The following is an 18,304-nucleotide window of genomic DNA, read 5'->3' on the forward strand; positions in this document are numbered from 1 at the left end:
ATGAGTTCCTTCTAAATATCAAATTTCATTAATATCCGGTCACCCGTTCTTAAGTTAAAAATACCTCAATTATTTTCTAAATCAACAAATTAAATTAAATAATTAACTTTCCAAATTAACAACCCCCAGCTCCCCCAAAGAGAAAGGATCCGTACCAATTATGTCGATCTCGTATCTATAGCGTGTGCTAATTCTTCCCATCAAGTTTCATCCCGATATCTCCACTCTAAGCGTTTTCCAAGATTTCTGTTTCCCCCCTCCAACCCTCTATGTCCCCGGATCCGATTCGAATTGAAAACGGAGCATCTGAAACATAAGATTCTTCTATATGTCAAGTTTCATTGAGATCCAATCACCCATTCGTAAGATACCTCGATTTCACGTTTTCCAAGAATTCCAGCTTCCCCCTCCAACTCCCTTCAATGTCACCGGATCTGGTCGGGATTTAAAATGAGAGTTTTAAAGCACAAGATCCTTCTACATATCAAATTGCATTAAGATCTGATCACCCGTTCGTAAGTTACAAATACCTCATTTTTTCCAATTTTCCGAACTACTCTCTCCCCCCCCCCAACTCCACCAAAGAGAGCAGATCCAGTCCGGTTATGTCAGTCACCTATCTTGGACTTGTGCTTATTCTTTCCACCAAGTTTCATCCTGATCTCTCCGCTTTAAGCGTTTAGCGACCCCCCCTCCCTAATGACACTGGACCCTGTCGTGATAAAGAATAAGAGATCTAAGTTTCGAGGTCCTTCGAAATATGAAATTTCATTAAGATATGATCACTCTTTCGCAAGTTCAAAATACCTTATTTTCTAATTTTTCAGAATTAACCCTCCCCCCACTCCCCCAAAGAGAGCGGATCCGTCCCGGTTATGTCAATCAAGTATCTAAGACTTGTGCTTATCTTTCCCACCAAGTTTCATCCCGATCCCTCTACTCTGAGCGTTTTCCAAGATTTTAGGTTCTCCCCCTCAATCCCCCCCCAATGTCACCGGATCCAGTCGGAATTTAAAATAAAAGCTATGACACATGATGTCCTTCCAAACTTCAAATTTCATTAGGATCCGATCACTCCTTTGTAAGTTAAAAATACCTCATTTTTCTAATTTTTCAGAATTAACCCCCCCCCCATTCCCCCAAAGAGAGCGGATCCGTCCCAGTAATGTCAATCACGTATCTAGGACTTGTGCTTATTTTTCCCACAAAGTTTCATCCCGATCCCTCCACTCTAAGCGTTTTCCAAGATTTTAGGTATCCCCCTCAATTCTCCCCAATGTCACCGGATCCAGTCGGAATTTAAAATAAGAGCTCTGACACACGATATCCTTCCAAGCTTCAAATTTAATCAAGATCCGATCACTCCATAAGTTACAAATACCTCATTTTTCTAATTTGTTCAGAATTAACCCCCCCCCCCCCAGTTCCCCCAAAGAGAGCGGATCCGTCCCGGTTATGTCAATTCTTATTTTTCCCGCCAAGTTTCATCCCGATCCCTCCACTAGGCATTTTCCAAGATTTCCCCCCCGTGTCACCGGATCCAGTCGGGATTTGGAACAAGAGCTCCGAGATACAATATCCTTCCAAACTTCAATTTCATCAACATCCGATCACTTCTTCGTAAGTTAATAATACCTCATTTTCTCTATTTTTTCCAAATTAAACGGCCAACAGATGGTCAAATCGGGAAAATGACTATTTCTAATCTAATCTGGTCCGGTCCCTGATACACCTGCTAAGTTTCATTGTCCTAGCTAGCCTGGAAGTGCCTGAAGTAGCAAAACCGGGACAGACAGACAGACCGACAGAATTTGCGATCGCTATATGTCACTTGGTTAATACCAAGTGCCATAAAAACCAAATTAGTCTCCCCTCCCTTTTCCTGCACAGAATTTTCTAACTCATAATTACTCTGATCCCCTCATCTCATTTTTAAGACTTAAAACTTTCTAAAGACTTGTAAAGACTACTTGTAAGAACTACATGAAGGCGAGTTTTAATGGCAAACATGCCCGACCCTCTCAGATCGTTTTTTTTTTCAGACTCACTAGTCTGATTTTTGAAGTATCAATTTTTATTACTCAAATTTGTATCGTTTACAAAAAGGTTTACTTATAGAAAATTGAAAGTTTGTAGGTAAAAACAAAATGAAACACACCAGCAAATATAAAAAGATTAAGCATAGATTTTTTGAAACTCTAATCTGACTTACGAGACAAGCAACAGTTTTCCCAATCAATGTTTTGAAGACTAACAGTTCTTAATATATCTTCATTTGATATTATCAAACAAACCTCGACAGAAGGCAAGATCATTTTGAAGTAGTTATACAATTCATCAGCAGTTACAATACAGAGATTATCTGCTGATGGATTTCTGTGTAAATTTCCCCTCGGTAGATTTGGATTTGTGATACTCATTTTGTTGGTACACTTCTCAACGAATATACTGTTCGAAATATTAGCCATTGAACATATTTCCTTCGGAACATACTTTGCTTGCTGGACTTCTTCTTCAATATATTTTCGTTCACAGTTTGGGCCCTTCTTTTGGTAGATCCTTAGTGATACATTTTTCGAAGTATTAACTTTAACCACCCTAATTTCTGTTGAACGTCTGCTTATCGATGAACAGGGATCATCAGCGATAGCATCACTAGTTTTATTTTCTGTTCCAAAGGGTGATACATTTTTCAAGGTATTTACTTTAATAGCGGTACTTTTCATGGAACGAGGTCCCCGTTTTGGCTTAATCCAAGCCTCCTCCCAGTCTTTCCCCTCTTTGTTAATTTTTTTAATTTGATCAGTTAGGGTACTTCTTGGAACATTATAGAATTTAGCGACCTCCCTGATTGATTTATGATTTATAAAATGGTCCCTTATCGCTTGCTGGACTTGTTCTTCATTATATTTTCGTTCACGGTTTGGGCCCTTCTTTTCGTAGATCCTAGGTGATACATTTTTCGAAGTATTTACTTTGATCACACTAATTTCTGTTGAATGTCTGCTTGTCGATGAACAGGGATTATCAGTAATAGCACGACTAGTCTTATTTTTTGTTCCAAAGGGTGATACATTTTTCAAGGTATTTACTTTAATAGCGGTACTTTTCATGGAAGGAGGTCCCCGTTTTGGCTTTATCCATGCCTCCTCCCAGCCTTTCCCCTCTTTGTTAATTTTTTTAATTTGATCAGTTAGGGTACTTCTTGGAACATTATAGAATTTAGCGACCTCCCTGATTGATTTATGATTCATAAAATGGTCCCTTATTGCTGGCTGGACTTGTTCTTCATTATATTTTCGTTCACGGTTTGGCTTTATCCATGCCTCCTCCCAGCCTTTCCCCTCTTTGTTAATTTTTTTAATTTGATCAGTTAGGGTACTTCTTGGAACATTATAGAATTTAGCGACCTCACTGATTGATTTATGATTCATAAAATGGTCCCTTATTGCTTGCTGGACTTGTTCTTCATTATATTTTCGTTCACGGTTTGGGCCCTTCTTTTGGTAGATCCTACGGACTGGTCCTGCTGCTCCATTAGTGGCAGTATCCATTGTGCTGCAAATATCATCTGTTTCAAGATGACTGGAACATACTCCTAATGGCCTAGTTATGAAACTCAATTTTTTAGTCTTTTCATTAACATCTGCTGCGCTACCATAACTGATTTTATTCTCACAAGTTCCTATAGTCTTTTGAAATGAAGAAGCAGCGATATTCAAAGTTGGCTCTCCACTGTTTTTTTTACTTACAAGAGGGTCATGTTCTCGTTTGGGTCCTTCCGTTGAAAATGTTTGGTCAAAATTACTTTCGGAGTTTAATGTACGCCTATCTTCAGCCTGAGGCATATCTACCTCCACTACCTGTCTCTGTACCTGTAGCCTATCACCCTCAATTTCTTCATAGCTAAATGGATGGTCTCTGTCAATGTGAGACGATTCATTCTGATTCACTTGATGATCTTGACCATTAGCTATCTTGCAGGTTAGTGTAGTTGCCTCTTTAGTTCGAGATAATTCAATTTGCTGGCATTGAGCTATTTGCTCACTACTTTTATTACAATCAAAAGCACGTTCTTTTTCACTTTGGGATGTTTCCATTCTATGCCCCTGGAAAGATTTCTTGTTACTTTTCTTTAATGCGGCCATTCCTTCACTATGCAGTAGCTTCATTTCACTTTTTTCAGGCATTTGCTCATTAACATCTGCAGAAACCAATCTTATGCTTTTTTCACTTTGAGATGTTTCAATGATGTCATTCTGAGACTTTTTGTCGCAATTTTTATTGTCTTTAAGAACAGCTTCTTTTCCGTCACTAACAGCTTGCATCTTTAATAGCTGGTCATCAGTATTTGCTGCAGACTCTTGACCATAAACTACACCGCTAAATTTGTCTATTATTTCTCCTGGAATCACTAGTATGCCGTCAAAAAGAGTGCATTCTTCTGGGAGAATGAGGCAAAACTGTTTCAGATTACAAAGCTTTGGTAGGTATTCCAACAAATCTCCAAATACAGTCGCCATTGTGCTGATAGAAATAACAGGTACGAAAAGAAATTTTTGTAACTTCGGAACTAGACTAAGAATCTGAAATAGACTACATTGAACTCTAAAATATACAACTTCTAATGTAACAAGTTGATCCAGGGAGCTGATGCTATGTAAAATTGACAAATTTTCATCCCAATTCGGTCCATCTGATAGACTTAAGTGTTTTAGATGTTTAATATTCCTCAGCGAGGATTCTTGGAAGAGCTTTTCATCTAGGGAAGATAGGCTTCCAAGACTAAGAAACTCTAAGCAAGGCATAAACTCAAGAAACGACACATCATAAATATTCGTTAGACCGCGCAAACTCAGGTGTTTCATTTTGAGCAATTTTTTCAGGTATGACAATTTTGAAACTTCTGCATCAGTAGAAAAATTTAATACTAACTTTTCTAGCCTAGAATGCTTCTTCATATAGTTTAGGCTGACAGACGACGCCGAAACATTGCTAGCATCTAGATGTACCAAGTCATGGCAGGAGCGAAAAATATTCTCAATGACCTCACCTTCACAGGGGCAAATTAACAGCTTCTTCGCATCTGGAAGGTTTAAATGCTCTAAAAGAGAGCAATGAAATTTTCTCTCGAGACCTCTTAGGTCTATCGATTCAATTTCAAGCTTTCTCATACGGGTAAAAAAATTACGAATATTCCTTATTTTCAGCTTTCTTGTGTCAATATGCTTCCAAAGTGACGGATCGCTTGCCACTTTGTACCAAAATTTACATGTCAAAGCTGCTTGTCCTCTGTCAACTGGAGAAAGAAAACTAAAAACACGAAGTAAGCTTTTGTAAGCACAGTTCAAAGAGTTGACAAAATCAGTGTACCAGGGCGAAGTCGTTGCTGCTTCTGTTTGTGTTACTTCTGCATTGTGTGTTGGTTGAATACTAGCCATAGACGTGACTGACACTTCAGGAACATGAGCTGATTCAGGAATTGTCTCTGCAAATTCAGGAAAAGGTGTAAACGCACATGTCCGTTCTGGGGTAAACGTAGCATTACTTACAACAATAAAGCGACGCAAGCGGTTCTGACTGTCCAGAATGTGTTCAATAGTCTGACTTCCAGAAATCTGGGTCACAGCTGACATTGCTGGGACAGTGCCAAGAGGAAGCTCCACTTCTTCAGTGCCTGTTTGCACACATGCATCCACTGACTTTATTAATGAATGCGAGGAGGGAGCTGTCTTTCCAGACTGAAGTCGCTCCATTACAGCACTTAGTGCCTCTAGATTACAATACTGACTTTCTGAAAATTTTGATTGTAGTACTTCATCACCATCGATGATATGTAAAAATTCAGAAGCATCACTTACTATTTTACGATTATCATCCAATACATCTGACTTGGGTTGTACATCAGCTTTTACTCCTTGTCCCTTTTGTTGCGAGTCTACAGTCAAACTAGAACTTTGAAAATTATTCAAAGCACACTTTCCGTGAAAAGAATGATCCAACACTTCCAAAGCATCTTTTTGATATTTTGAAAGCCGAGGATCACTGCTGAATTCAACTTTGTGATTTTCAAAAAGTAATTTAGTTCCTGAAATAATCAAGTATCTTGAAGCATAATCTTCATTTGGAATTTCCACAAAAAAGGAATTTGCATTTTTTAGTAGTGATGCACGTTTAGTTGACTGTGAACTAGTTTTCCTAAAATCTTGATACCCTGAATCAATTTTTCTGTTCTTAGTGGCTGGTAGTGGTACGGAAGATGGACAAAGGGTCTTAGACACAACTTGCTGAGCTGTCAAGTTGGGCTCATCTGCTTCGTCTATACTATGAATTTCCACTATTTGGTCCGTAGTTCTGCCGAAAGCTGGTATCTTAGGATTTGTTTCGAACAATACTGATCTACTAGCTTCTTTGCAAAACTGACTTTCCATTTCATGATCTAAAACACTGTCACATACCTCTAATAGATCTTCTTGCTCATGTTCTTTAGAAAAGTCTAACGGATCTGCTTCGTCATTTTTATGACTTTTTTGTTGGATCAATGAATTACCCCCCTCTACAACTATAATCTCACTGGTGCTTGATCCCTCGAAGATTTTAATTTTTTTTTTCGTATCTTGAGACGAGATTGGTGTTATCACTTTCCTACAAAAGTCGTCGTGTTCTCGGATGTTCACCATTTCTGAAAGAGGCAGAACATTCTTTACCTTTGTTGCTTCTTCTGTAGAGATAATACTAGGTGAGACATTTTTCGAAGTATTTACTTTAATCACACTAATTTCTGTTGAACGTCTGCTTGTCGATGAACAAAGATCATCAGTAATGGCATCCCTAGTTTTATTTTTTATTTCAAAAGGTGATACATTTTTCAAAGTATTTACTTTAATCACACAACTTTCTGTTGAACGTCTGCTCGTCGATGAACAGGGATCATCAGTATTGGCATCACTAGTTTTAATTTTTGTTCCAAAAGGTGATAAATTTTTCGAAGTATTTACTTTAATCACAGTACTTTCTGTTGAACGTCTGCTTGTTGATGAACAGGGATCATCAGTAATGACATTACAAGTTTTATTTTTTATTCCAAGGGGTGATACATTTTTCAAGGTATTTACTTTGACAACAGTACCTTTTGTTGAAGGAGGTCCTCGTTTTGGCTTTATCCATGCCTCCTTCCAGCCTTTCCCCTCTTTTTTAATTTTTTTAATTTGCTCAGTTAGGGTACTTCTTGGAACATTATAGAATTTAGCGACCTCCCTGATTGATTTATGATTCATAAAATGGTCCCTTATCGCTTGCTGGACTTGTTCTTCATTATATTTTCGTTCACGGTTTGGGCCTTTCTTTTGGTAGATCCTACGGACTGGTCCTGCTGCTCCATTAGTGGCTGTATCCATTGTGCTGCAAGTATCATCTGTTTCAAGATGACTGGAACATACTCCTAATGGCCTAGTTATGAAACTCAATTTTTTAGTTTTTTCATTAACATCTGCTGCGCTACTGATTTTATTCTCACAAGTTCCTATGGTCTTTTGAAATGAAGATGCAGCGATATTCAAAGTTAGCTCTCCACTGTTCTTTTTACTTACAAGAGGGTCATGTTCTCGTTTGGGTCCTTCTGTTGGAAATGTTTGGTCAAAATTACTTTTGGAGTTTAATGTACGCCTATATTCAGCCTGAGGCATATCTACCTCCACTACCTGTCTCTGTACCTGTAGCCTCAATTCTTCATAGAATTCATCACCCTCAATTTCTTCATAGCTCAATGGATGGTCTCTGTCAATGTGAGACGATTCATCATCAGTAATGGCATCCCTAGTTTTATTTTTTATTTCAAAAGGTGATACATTTTTCAAAGTATTTACTTTAATCACACAACTTTCTGTTGAACGTCTGCTCGTCGATGAACAGGGATCATCAGTATTGGCATCACTAGTTTTAATTTTTGTTCCAAAAGGTGATAGATTTTTCGAAGTATTTACTTTAATCACACTACTTTCTGTTGAATGTCTGCTTGTTAATGAACAGGGATCATCAGTAATGACATCACCAGTTTTATTTTTTGTTCCAAAAGGTGATACATTTTTCGAAGTATTTACTTTAATCACACAACTGTCTTCTGAACGTCTGCTTGTCAATGAACAGGGATCATCAGAAATGGCATCACTAGTTTTATTTTTTGTTTCAAAAGGTGATACATTTTTCAAAGTATTTACTTTAATCACATTACTTTCTGTTGAATGTCTGCTTGTTAATGAACAGGGATCATCAGTAATGACATCACCAGTTTTATTTTTTGTTTCAAAAGGTGATACATTTTTCAAAGTTTTTACTTTAATCACACTACTTTCTGTTGAACGTCTGCTTGTTGATGAACAGGGATCATCAGTAATGACATTACAAGTTTTATTTTTTATTCCAAGGGGTGATACATTTTTCAAGGTATTTACTTTGACAACAGTACCTTTTGTTGAAGGAGGCCCTCGTTTTGGCTTTATCCATGCCTCCTCCCAGCCTTTCCCCTCTTTGTTAATTTTTTTAATTTGGTCAGTCAGGGTACTTCTTGGAACATCATAGAATTTAGCAACCTCCCTGATTGACTTATGATTTATAAAATAATCCCTTATCGCTTGCTGGACTTGTTTTTCATTATATTTTCGTTCACGGTTTGGGCCCTTCTTTTTGTAGATCCTATGGACTGGTCCTGCTGCTCCATTATTGGCTGTTTTCATTGTACTGCAAATATCATCTGTTTCAATTTCTGTGATCGAAGTATTCTTGCTAATAAAAAAAAATATTAAAAATTCTAAATAAGTTAATAATTTTACGTTAGTCACTAGGTTACACAAACGTAACCCATGAATTTCCTTCAGTGAGGATTAAATTGGGCTATCTGGCAAGAATTTTTTTAAATGTTTTAGAGGAGCATAAATTAGCCTAATATGAGTGTGGTTAACAACCCCAAAGAGTTCTCAAGACCAGAATATAAGCTAGCTTATGCTTAAATGTTTTAACTTTTAATTGGTAACCTACCCTGTTTAATTTAATCACTTCAATAGGTCTAGGTCTAAATTAAAACAGTTCAAAATAGGGATGAAACCTTTTAATTGACAGTGAACAAATATAAAATTATTTAACTGGATATTTCGAACACATATACAGTGTTCATCATCTGCAGTATAACTAAAAGACATGAATAAAAATAAACAAAATTTATACCTAATAAACTAATTACATATAGTTTATTGCTCTTATTTTTTTCAATGCAACAGCAGAAGCAAATCTCTTTGACCTTTTCGGTTTCGGTTCATTAGATTTATCTGACATATTACGTGGACAGAGGTCATAGCTCTTAGGTGAGGTGATATTTACTTTATTTTACGTTAGTAAATTAACATAAATTGAATTCAATCCAAATTCAATTGTATCTCTGTTTATGGAATTATTCTTGAATACATTTTTTTTTAATTTCGATTGTTTCCCTGAAAATTTGCTTTAAACCTTGATCCCTAGAAATAAAAAAAAAAAACATTTTCAAACAAAATATCATGATTTGGAAAATTATAGATATGCTCCGAAAGGGCCGACATGAAATCTTCAGGTTTGGTATTTTGCTTTAAAGACGGTGAAATAGAATTATGATGTTGTAGCAATCTCATTTTTAAATTCTGGCTAGTACGTCCCACATAAGAGCTTCCACAAGTACATGGGATTTTATAAACCCCACTTTGTTGCTCTACAGAAGTTTGATCCTTTCCAGAATTTAAAAAACTAGCCAAAGTATTACTACCTCTTAAAGCTACCTTTAAGCCATTATTTTGTAAAATTCTTTTAAGTTTTTCACTCAACCCTGGAACATATGGTAGAGAACAAAAAATATCTTTCTTTTCTGTTGTTTCCAGAATATCGTCAGAAAATTCTAGAAATTTTTTCCTTCTTTTCGAAAAAGTCTGGTCAATAAACATACCCAGATAATGGTTACTTATTAAAATCTCTTTTAACAATAATAATTCCTCCTCAATGAATTTTGGAGAGCAAATTCTAAAAATACGGTCAGTTAAGGATATGATTAAACCAATTTCTACTTGGCGAGCATGACCAGAGAAACACGACAAAAATCTGTTATTGTTAGTAGGTTTTCTGTAAATCTTAAAATCCAGACTATTTTCATTTTTTGAAACAAAGAACATCCAGGAAAGGAAGTTTATTATCCTCTTCTAATTCTATTGTAAATTTTAAATCACCTCCCCAAAAATTAAGATGCTCTAAATAACTTTTTAATTCCCCCCCCCATAATTCCATACTGAAATTATGTCATCCATATATCTCCCCCAAAATTTATGTTTTAAAAAGTATGAATCTAACGCTATTGTTCCAATATTTTCTACAAAACAATTTGCTAATAAAGGACTTAAAGGGGCCCCTCTGGGCAAACCACTTACTTGTTCGAAAAAACCTTTAAGTCCTTTATTAGCAAATTGTTTTGTAGAAAATTTTGTAAGTACTTAAAAAATAATCAGAATACTTTTTACTGTGACCATTGTTTAGACAAAAGGCCTATAGATTAGTCCTTAAACATATTTTTACCGAACTGAGGATTTGTTACGTAAAGAATTTCGTCAAAGTAAAAGAATACAGGGTTAAAACCAAGTTTATTTCAGAAAATTTATTGGATAGTGTGTTATGTTGAAATACTAAAAATTATTTGATTGTATATATTGTCTTTTATTTTAATCTATAGCGAGCGTAATTATTTTTTTTTGTCCTAAAATAATCTGAATATCCCATAAAGCAAAACATTCACAAATACAATGTATATCAATAAAATACAAAATAACTAAACAAAATATAAGCAAAATATGTACATTTAATTACACACTTTGGGCTAAAGTGCATTAAGTAAAGTGTGATATATTAAGTCATTAAATTAGAATGTTGAAAAAATATAGGCTACCGCGATAGAATAGTGAATAGTCCCAGTGAATTGGGAAATCCTTAAATTTTGTTTCTAAGTCTTAGCAAAATTTGTCATCTTTTTTTGTTTTAGTTATGTCTGAATAAAGGTTTAATTTGGCAATTTGTCCTTATTGGTTTAATTAAACACAATAAAATTTTATTTTTGGTAATAATTCTTATTGGCTTACTTTTTTTTGGTTAACTGTGGACCCAAAAAGATTTTGACAAAGACACTTTCGACTCTAGATTTGCTTAAAAAACAAAAAAAAATTCTGACATATAATTGGACCAAGTCACTGACGTGGTCTGCACAAGTTGGGTGCATTGCACAGAGACCACACCCCTTTTTCCCCCGAAAATAAATGGTGCCTCAGAGTGGCAGGGGAGTGTAACAAAATGGAGTTAAGCTGGGCAAGGTATGCCATTATAGAGAAAACATAAAATAAAAAAAAATAATGGCAGAAAAACTGGGGGAGGGGAAAGCTGCCCCCAGGCCTATAACTGCCACTGAATGAAATGAGGAATTTTTCACGCATGATATTTTAACTCCATTTTGGCCAAGTCCACTGCTTAGATTTGAAGCCTAGATTTAATTGTCTATTGATTTTTAGAAAAGCTTATATTTTGATGACGCACCATAGCCTACTACTGGAACACTACATTTTCATAAAGTGGATCATGAGTCCATCACTTTAGATCTTCAAGTCCACGAGTTTCAACAATCTACAAGTTTCAACAAGAATCCATCTACATCTTCATCTGAAAATTTGTCATAGACCACCAAACTTTGAAAACAGAAGATTTTCTTAAATTTATTCTTTAAGACTGTTATATAGGAATTATTTTCATTTTATTAAGCTACAATATATGTATGTTATTGAAAGATACATTGTTTTAAATACAATTTTTAGGGTAAGCTATTGGTCAAAGATGTGCCATTGAAAATGATTGAAGAGGCGCTGGATAGGCTAGTCAGCGTTGAATTAAAGACTGTAACAGAATATCTGATTTAAATAGAACATTACAAAAAAAACGAATTTTTTTGTAAATAAATAAAGAAACAACATTAAACCTTAAAACAAAGATACATTATTCTATATTTGTAAGAAGTTGTGGCCTCCTCAGCACCCTGTTCTTTATGCTATTAAATAAAAAAAACGAGTTTTTTAATTGCAAGTAAGGAGTGACTTTTAAAACATAAAACGAACAGAAATTATTCCGTACATGAAAGGGGTTGTCCCCTCTGCAACGCCCCGCTCTTTACGCTAAAATTTGACTCTGTCACAACTCTACTTTTTGAAACAATAAAAAAAACTTTAGCGTAAAGAGGGAGACGTTGCAGAGGGGACAACCCCTGTCATATACAAAATAATTTCTGGTTGTTTTAAGTTTTAATGGTGCTCCTTACTTGCAGATAAAACATTGTTTTTTTTTATTTCTGAATGTCTTGAATTAATGCATGTTTAGATTTTGGCTCACTACATATGAATAATTAAAATGAAATTTGCATTTTATTTTTTTTTGCTAAATGGCTTTCTCATAGTTTTGATCAGACGATTTTGATAAAAAAAGGGGTGGGGGAGGAGGCCTAGTAGCCCTACAATTTTGGTTATGTAAAAAGGCAACTAGATTTTATTACAAATGTTTTTTGTACACACCACAAATAATATGGTTAGAAGATAAGTGACACCAAGAGTTTCAAGCAACAGGAAGAATCAAAATGTGTTAAAAATGACAGAAAAGAGGAATTGATTGTCTAGTTAGCAGGTATGCAAAAGTAAGTACTCAGAACATGTCAAAAATGAAAGTAAAGAGCAAAGAATTTTGCCTTTAGAGGACAAGTGAAAGCAATAATGATAACAAGGTCAAAATGGAAGTTATTAATTATGACAGCACAATTTGAGGCCCTTCAGTCAGGACATGCAAGAGAGGGTGGGGGAAAACCATCCTGTGGTTTTGCACATCTTTCCTGCTTATTTTCTCCAGATATCTTCAGGTACCCATTTAGAGCCAGGTTGATTCCAGCTTAGCTTACAGAGTCAAGCCACTAATATATTAGTGGCTTGTTACAAGCCTATATATAAGCCTACATAATATTACAAGCCTATAAATTAATAATAGACAAATTTCGTAACTTAAACACCTTTCTCCAAGGGCTTTTCCCCCAATTCCTATAAAACTTTTAAAGAATAAATTCAGGAAAATCTTCTTTTTTAAAAATTCTGTTTGTTGGGTTCATTATAGATTTATTTGTGATTGTAGATGGGATTTACTTCTTGGAATGACATAGAATATATGAGAATAATGACATATCAAAAGACAACAAAAGCTTGTTGTAATTTCCTTTAATGTTATTGAAATTCATTTGTTTAGCTGGCTAGCAACTGAAAACAATCTTTTTTTTTTAATTTTAGTGTTGTTGGAGTAACTAATTCAATTTTAGTGTTGGTAATTTAAACTTAAAATTTGAAATAGGACAAACAAATCTTTTTTCAAAAGAATGTAAGGACAAACATTATAATTTAAAACAAACATAAATTAGTCTATTATGTAAGTTCCATTTTTGGAACTGGATTATGTGAGGGGGGTTGCTCCATCTTGCTTTCTTATTATGAATGGGCTAATAGGCCTAAGCGTTTCTGAAAGTGTTTAAACAATGATTCTATTTTTTGTTCTGGGAGGGGGGGGGGTGGTATTTACACCTGGAAAGTACCCCCATGGCTGATTTATCTCACTTTTGACTTATAAAAAAAGGACTAGGCCTACTTCTTTCTGAAAAAAGTTTTTCTGTTTTTCATAAGTGGGAAAAAAAAAGTTTGGGCATTAGCTAAATATGATAAAAAGTTGTATGCAACAATTTGAAAAGAACCACCCAAACATTTAGGTTCATCATAAAATTCTCAATAGAGAGAATTTCTATGGGAGAATATTTTTATTGTGGGGGGGGGGGCCTGAAAATATTTGCCACACATTGGGATCCCTTTTGATCTTAAAAAGATGACAACTTAAATGAAAATAAATCTATCTTCAGATATAAGTATGCTAAAGGAGTAGGCTATTTGTGAGGTGGAATCATAGCTTATGAAAAAAATTCTGGAAGGAATCCACAACAGATTTTTTTTTATCAGAATGGTCCAATCAAAATTTTGAGATAGCAGCCTCCTTTCTATGGCTGTAATGGGAGAAAGGCTAAGATGGCTAGGGCACTCTGTGCACAAGAAGGATGACAGATTACCAAAGACTGTCCTTTTTGGCCAGCCATCTAGGGCTAAATAGAAAGCTGGTCATCCACAGTTGGGGTGGGAGGATTTCATAAAGAAGGCTTTGAATGAAATGGGAATTTTCCGGGAGAGTGTAAAGAGAGAAGCCTTGAATAGATTGGGATGGAAGAGGACTGAGCTTTGCCATGTTGGCCTCAGGCAGCTTGGTGCTGTGGTAATTTGTTAGTAGTAGAAGTATTATTTTGTTAAAATAGTTGAAAGGCCAAACAATTATACCTTTGAGATTCCACAATCCTCCTGGAAAGAGGTCTAAGTTATAAAATTTGCCTGTTGCTTATGTAGCCTATGATAGGGAAGTGTACATACATTTTTGGAGTGGGGGAGATTTTCTGCTAGTGAAATTTTTCATGGGGAGAATTTCCTATGGGAGGGAAGTTTCTAGGGGGTAAATTTTTCATCAAAAATTTTACACAAGGGGAATTTACTAGAATTCTTATACAAAGTTTTACCACAAAGTGTGGGGCATTGAGGGAGGGACAATCCCTTTCATATACAGAATATTTTCTGTTCTTTTTAAGTTTTAAAACTGAAAAGGAAGATATCTGTCATCCTTCATCCATATAACGTGGCCTAGCTATCTCAACCTTTCTTTCATTATAGCCCCAGAAAGCAGGATTGAACCACACTTTTCTTACAACTTATATAACCTTATCAAGTTACAACTTGTATAACTTATAATTAATTTATAATTAACTTATATAACCTTACAACTTATTATAACCTTGTCAAGTTTCCCTTTAAATTGTGGGTATTTATTGTTTGCAAGTTTATCTAAACAACCTATTATGCACCCCCTTCAAAGAAAATCATGGATCCACTATTTCCTCTGAAAATCCAATTTAAAATAACAAATTTCAAGACATTAAAATGTCTTGAGACAAAGAGCATGAGTCATAGCCAAATAACAGCAGGCACTGACAAGAAGAATATGCATTATTGCATAATAACTTTGTCACTAATTTTTGTATCAATATTTTTGTACCACTTAAGTTCAACAGATTTATTATAACTTTATCCCTCACCAGATTTCAGATTAAATTACAACCATTTCCACTGCCTACCATGACACATAATTGCTGAGGCTCCCTTTAAATTGAGAATATTTCTTTAAGTAGTACCTTTCCTTGTTTATCAAATCACAAGTTTATCTAAGCAAACTATTATGCACCCCCCCCCCCCAGAAAAAAAAAATCCAGGATCCAATATTTTCTCTCTGAAAATCCAATTTAACATAACAAATTTCAAGACATTAAATTATCTAATAACAAGAGAAAGGGCATGAGTCATAGATATCAGTTAAGAATGTCTAAACAGGTTTTTTTTTGAAGCAACCAAGAAAAAGCAAGTCTCTGGCTGAGATTGTGTATTATTGCATTATATCTTTGTCAACAAGAGAAACCTCTGTCAGAAAACTTGCTCAACTGATAGCTATGGCTAAATTCAAAAATAGGTAGCACTGTATAACCAAAACTAGTCAAATTAATGACATACTTGTTCAGAAAACAAAGACAATTCTAACTCTAAAAAACTCAAGTTTCTAGGTGGTATAATAGAGTAGTTATAGTAGACTAAATGTCAAAAAGTGAATAGAGTGGCCAAGATGAAAGTATTTTAACTGAGTATAGCTAATCTAAGTAATAGCTAATGTTGTAATGTAATCAAATATTCTGACTGAGATTAGGTCTGTGGCCAACAACTGGTTGTTTTACCCCAGAACATTGGTCTCAAACTTTGAACATAGCACTCAATGCCTTTTTTATGTTCTTTGCAAATATAATAATCACTTCTATTGCAATTCAAATTCAAGCACTTTTTGAGCTCTTAAAAATGAGCTCTTAAATTATTTTGTCCTTGTTACAAAATTTTCAATTAAGTTTTGCATTTTCGACAAAATAATACTATGTTTGCTCAGCACCAAGATTACTTATAGTTAGGTTATGTTAGGTCAAAAAAGTGCTTCAATTTAATTTGCAATAGAAGTGATAATTACATTTGAAAAGAACATAAAAAAAGGCATTGAGTGGTATGTTCACTTTATTGGTAAGTCCATAACATGAACTGCAAAATATTTACAAGGAATACTTTTGTGCTACAGCTGAGTACATGGGACCATCAGGGGATTGGTTGCATTGTCAGAAACAAAAGACCATAAAATGTAGAGTAGGTTATAATGGTATACATAGTTTTCATTAGGATGTTTGCTTCTGAGGAGCCCTTAGTCTAGAATGTACCTCTAGAAGCATGTTTTGTTCTGAAGAACCACTCTTATTTAGTAGTGGGGTAACATTTTGCTCTTTGATTTTAGCATTATAGCTGAATAATACCCAAAATTATATGGTAATATTAAATAATGAAGGCTTTTTTATTGAGATGTATCCAAATTGTTGGTAACATTCTAGTTAATTGACTTCTTGCTATCTCGAAAAAGTTTTAGGTTAGGAAATGAAACTTTCAGGGATGAATCTACAGACTAAAGTATGTCCTGGGAAGGTATTTTGAAGTACCTACCTCCACTCCTTCTCTCTCTCAAGGGCCCTGACCTTTTATGACCTTTAAAAATATGTGTGTTATAAGAGTGAAACCTTGCAAAATAGATCTTCTGCTTAATTGGAGTACAACAAAATTGTGTTCAGCTTCATAACTTTGTTCAGTTCCATTTTATAAAGTTTTAAAGATATGCAAATACATTTCCTAAATTTTGAAAAAAAACATAGATATGGCTCAAGATTCTACTCAAATAACAGGAATTGCATTTTCAGAACTAAAAGCAGAGAAAGAGCAACTAGTAATTAAAAATTAAGGTACAATGTTGTTTTGTCAAAATTACAATAGGTATAGACCTGTCATGTAGGCAAATTTCAGGGCCCTCTATAGGGAGGAGGAGTATAGGTAGGTAATTTAAATACCTTCCCAGGACATACTTTAGCCTGTAGACCCATCCCTAAAAGTTTGATTTTCCTAACCTAAACCCTTTTTGAGATAGCAAGAAGTCAATTAACTAGAATTTTACCAAATGTTTAACCCATTGCATTTTGTCCAAGAAACAATTAGGCTAGGCATTTCCAACTGTAAACATAGCCTAAATCAAGTGCCTAAGCCGCGGAGCCTCCGTCATTTGGAACAAAATGAAAAAGTTATTTGGATTAACAGGCTGATAAATAACGAGAAAAAGGCTTCAACTTACTTCTGGGTTTTTATGAGGCTTCTTCGTCTTATTAGGCTATTGCAATTTATTGAGATTATTGATTCTTTTCATCTAAAACCTAACAGTGTTAGCAGTTGTTGCTGTCAAATCAGCAAAAGCAGTTGGATTAAAAGCTGGAAGCATGCAGCTTTTACGGTGCCAATTTACCGAATCGACGCCGATTTGCACGGAAAACTGCACCAATTTGAGTTTGAAAAAATTCCTAATTTTTGGTACTGATATCCAAAATGTCAAAGTGGTCATAAAAAACAAGAAATCTTCAGCAGGAAAATCAAAAGAACTAAATGTAGGTAATAATAATTTAATATTTAATAATTAAAGAACTTCATAACTTAACAATGATAAATTGTAAATTTAGATTAAAATCTTTTTAATGAAACAAAAATTAAACAGTAAAAGACCCTAAAATTAAAAAATAATAAAAAACCTATTTAATAAGTTGGGAACAATCATGATTCTGTTGACATTTTGCAGTTAACTAATGGTGTCCATGACGTTTAGTTTGGAAATCTCGCACAGTGGGAATTGTTTTTGTACTGGAATCGTTCACCCTCTTATCTGCTGAAGTCGGTGCCTGAGAGAAGTTACTTGTGTGAGGCCTTGAGCCAAACCAAAAATGGGATCTACTTCCCGGAAGCTGGAAAAAGATGAAAGAAGAAGATTTTAAGGATTTATTAAACTCGGTAAAAAAGAGAAAGGATTATGGATGGAGAGAATATTTTAGTTTTACGGTGAGAGTTACCATTTTATCTTATTAATTTTCAATCTCGAGACTATTTAAGTGTTTCTGAAACTGGCTAGATTATTAAGAGAAATATTCAGTATATTGGGAACAACAAGCATGAATTGAATAAAAATCATA

General features: G+C 34.8%; 2 protein-coding genes across 8 annotated transcripts in view; both read right to left on the minus strand.

Annotated features, from left to right (window-relative positions):
• Positions 1-2,056: 2,056 nt before the first annotated feature.
• Positions 2,057-17,548, minus strand: LOC136028740 (uncharacterized). The gene is made up of 2 exons (XM_065706621.1): positions 17,422-17,548; positions 2,057-8,781 (listed from the first exon to the last, which is right to left on the minus strand). Exon 2 carries the CDS (start codon positions 8,730-8,732, stop codon positions 2,199-2,201), a length of 6,534 nt encoding a protein of 2,177 aa, XP_065562693.1. The 5' UTR covers positions 8,733-8,781; positions 17,422-17,548; the 3' UTR covers positions 2,057-2,198.
• Positions 17,549-17,668: 120 nt separating this feature from the next.
• Positions 17,669-18,304, minus strand: part of LOC136028739 (uncharacterized) — a 56,899-nt gene continuing 56,263 nt past the window's right edge. For 5 of the 7 annotated variants that reach the window (XM_065706615.1, XM_065706616.1, XM_065706619.1 and 2 more), the window contains exon 7: positions 17,670-18,016. In XM_065706615.1, the coding sequence (XP_065562687.1) occupies positions 17,997-18,016 (20 nt within the window). In that variant the 3' untranslated portion in view covers positions 17,670-17,996. Of the gene's footprint in view, positions 18,080-18,304 lie in introns of all 7 variants that reach the window. The other 2 variants (XM_065706611.1, XM_065706613.1) reach the window with 2 other exon arrangements.

This window comes from Artemia franciscana, chromosome 7 (genome assembly GCF_032884065.1).
Source record: "Artemia franciscana chromosome 7, ASM3288406v1, whole genome shotgun sequence".
In the NCBI taxonomy this organism is placed as follows: Eukaryota; Metazoa; Arthropoda; class Branchiopoda; order Anostraca; family Artemiidae; genus Artemia; species Artemia franciscana.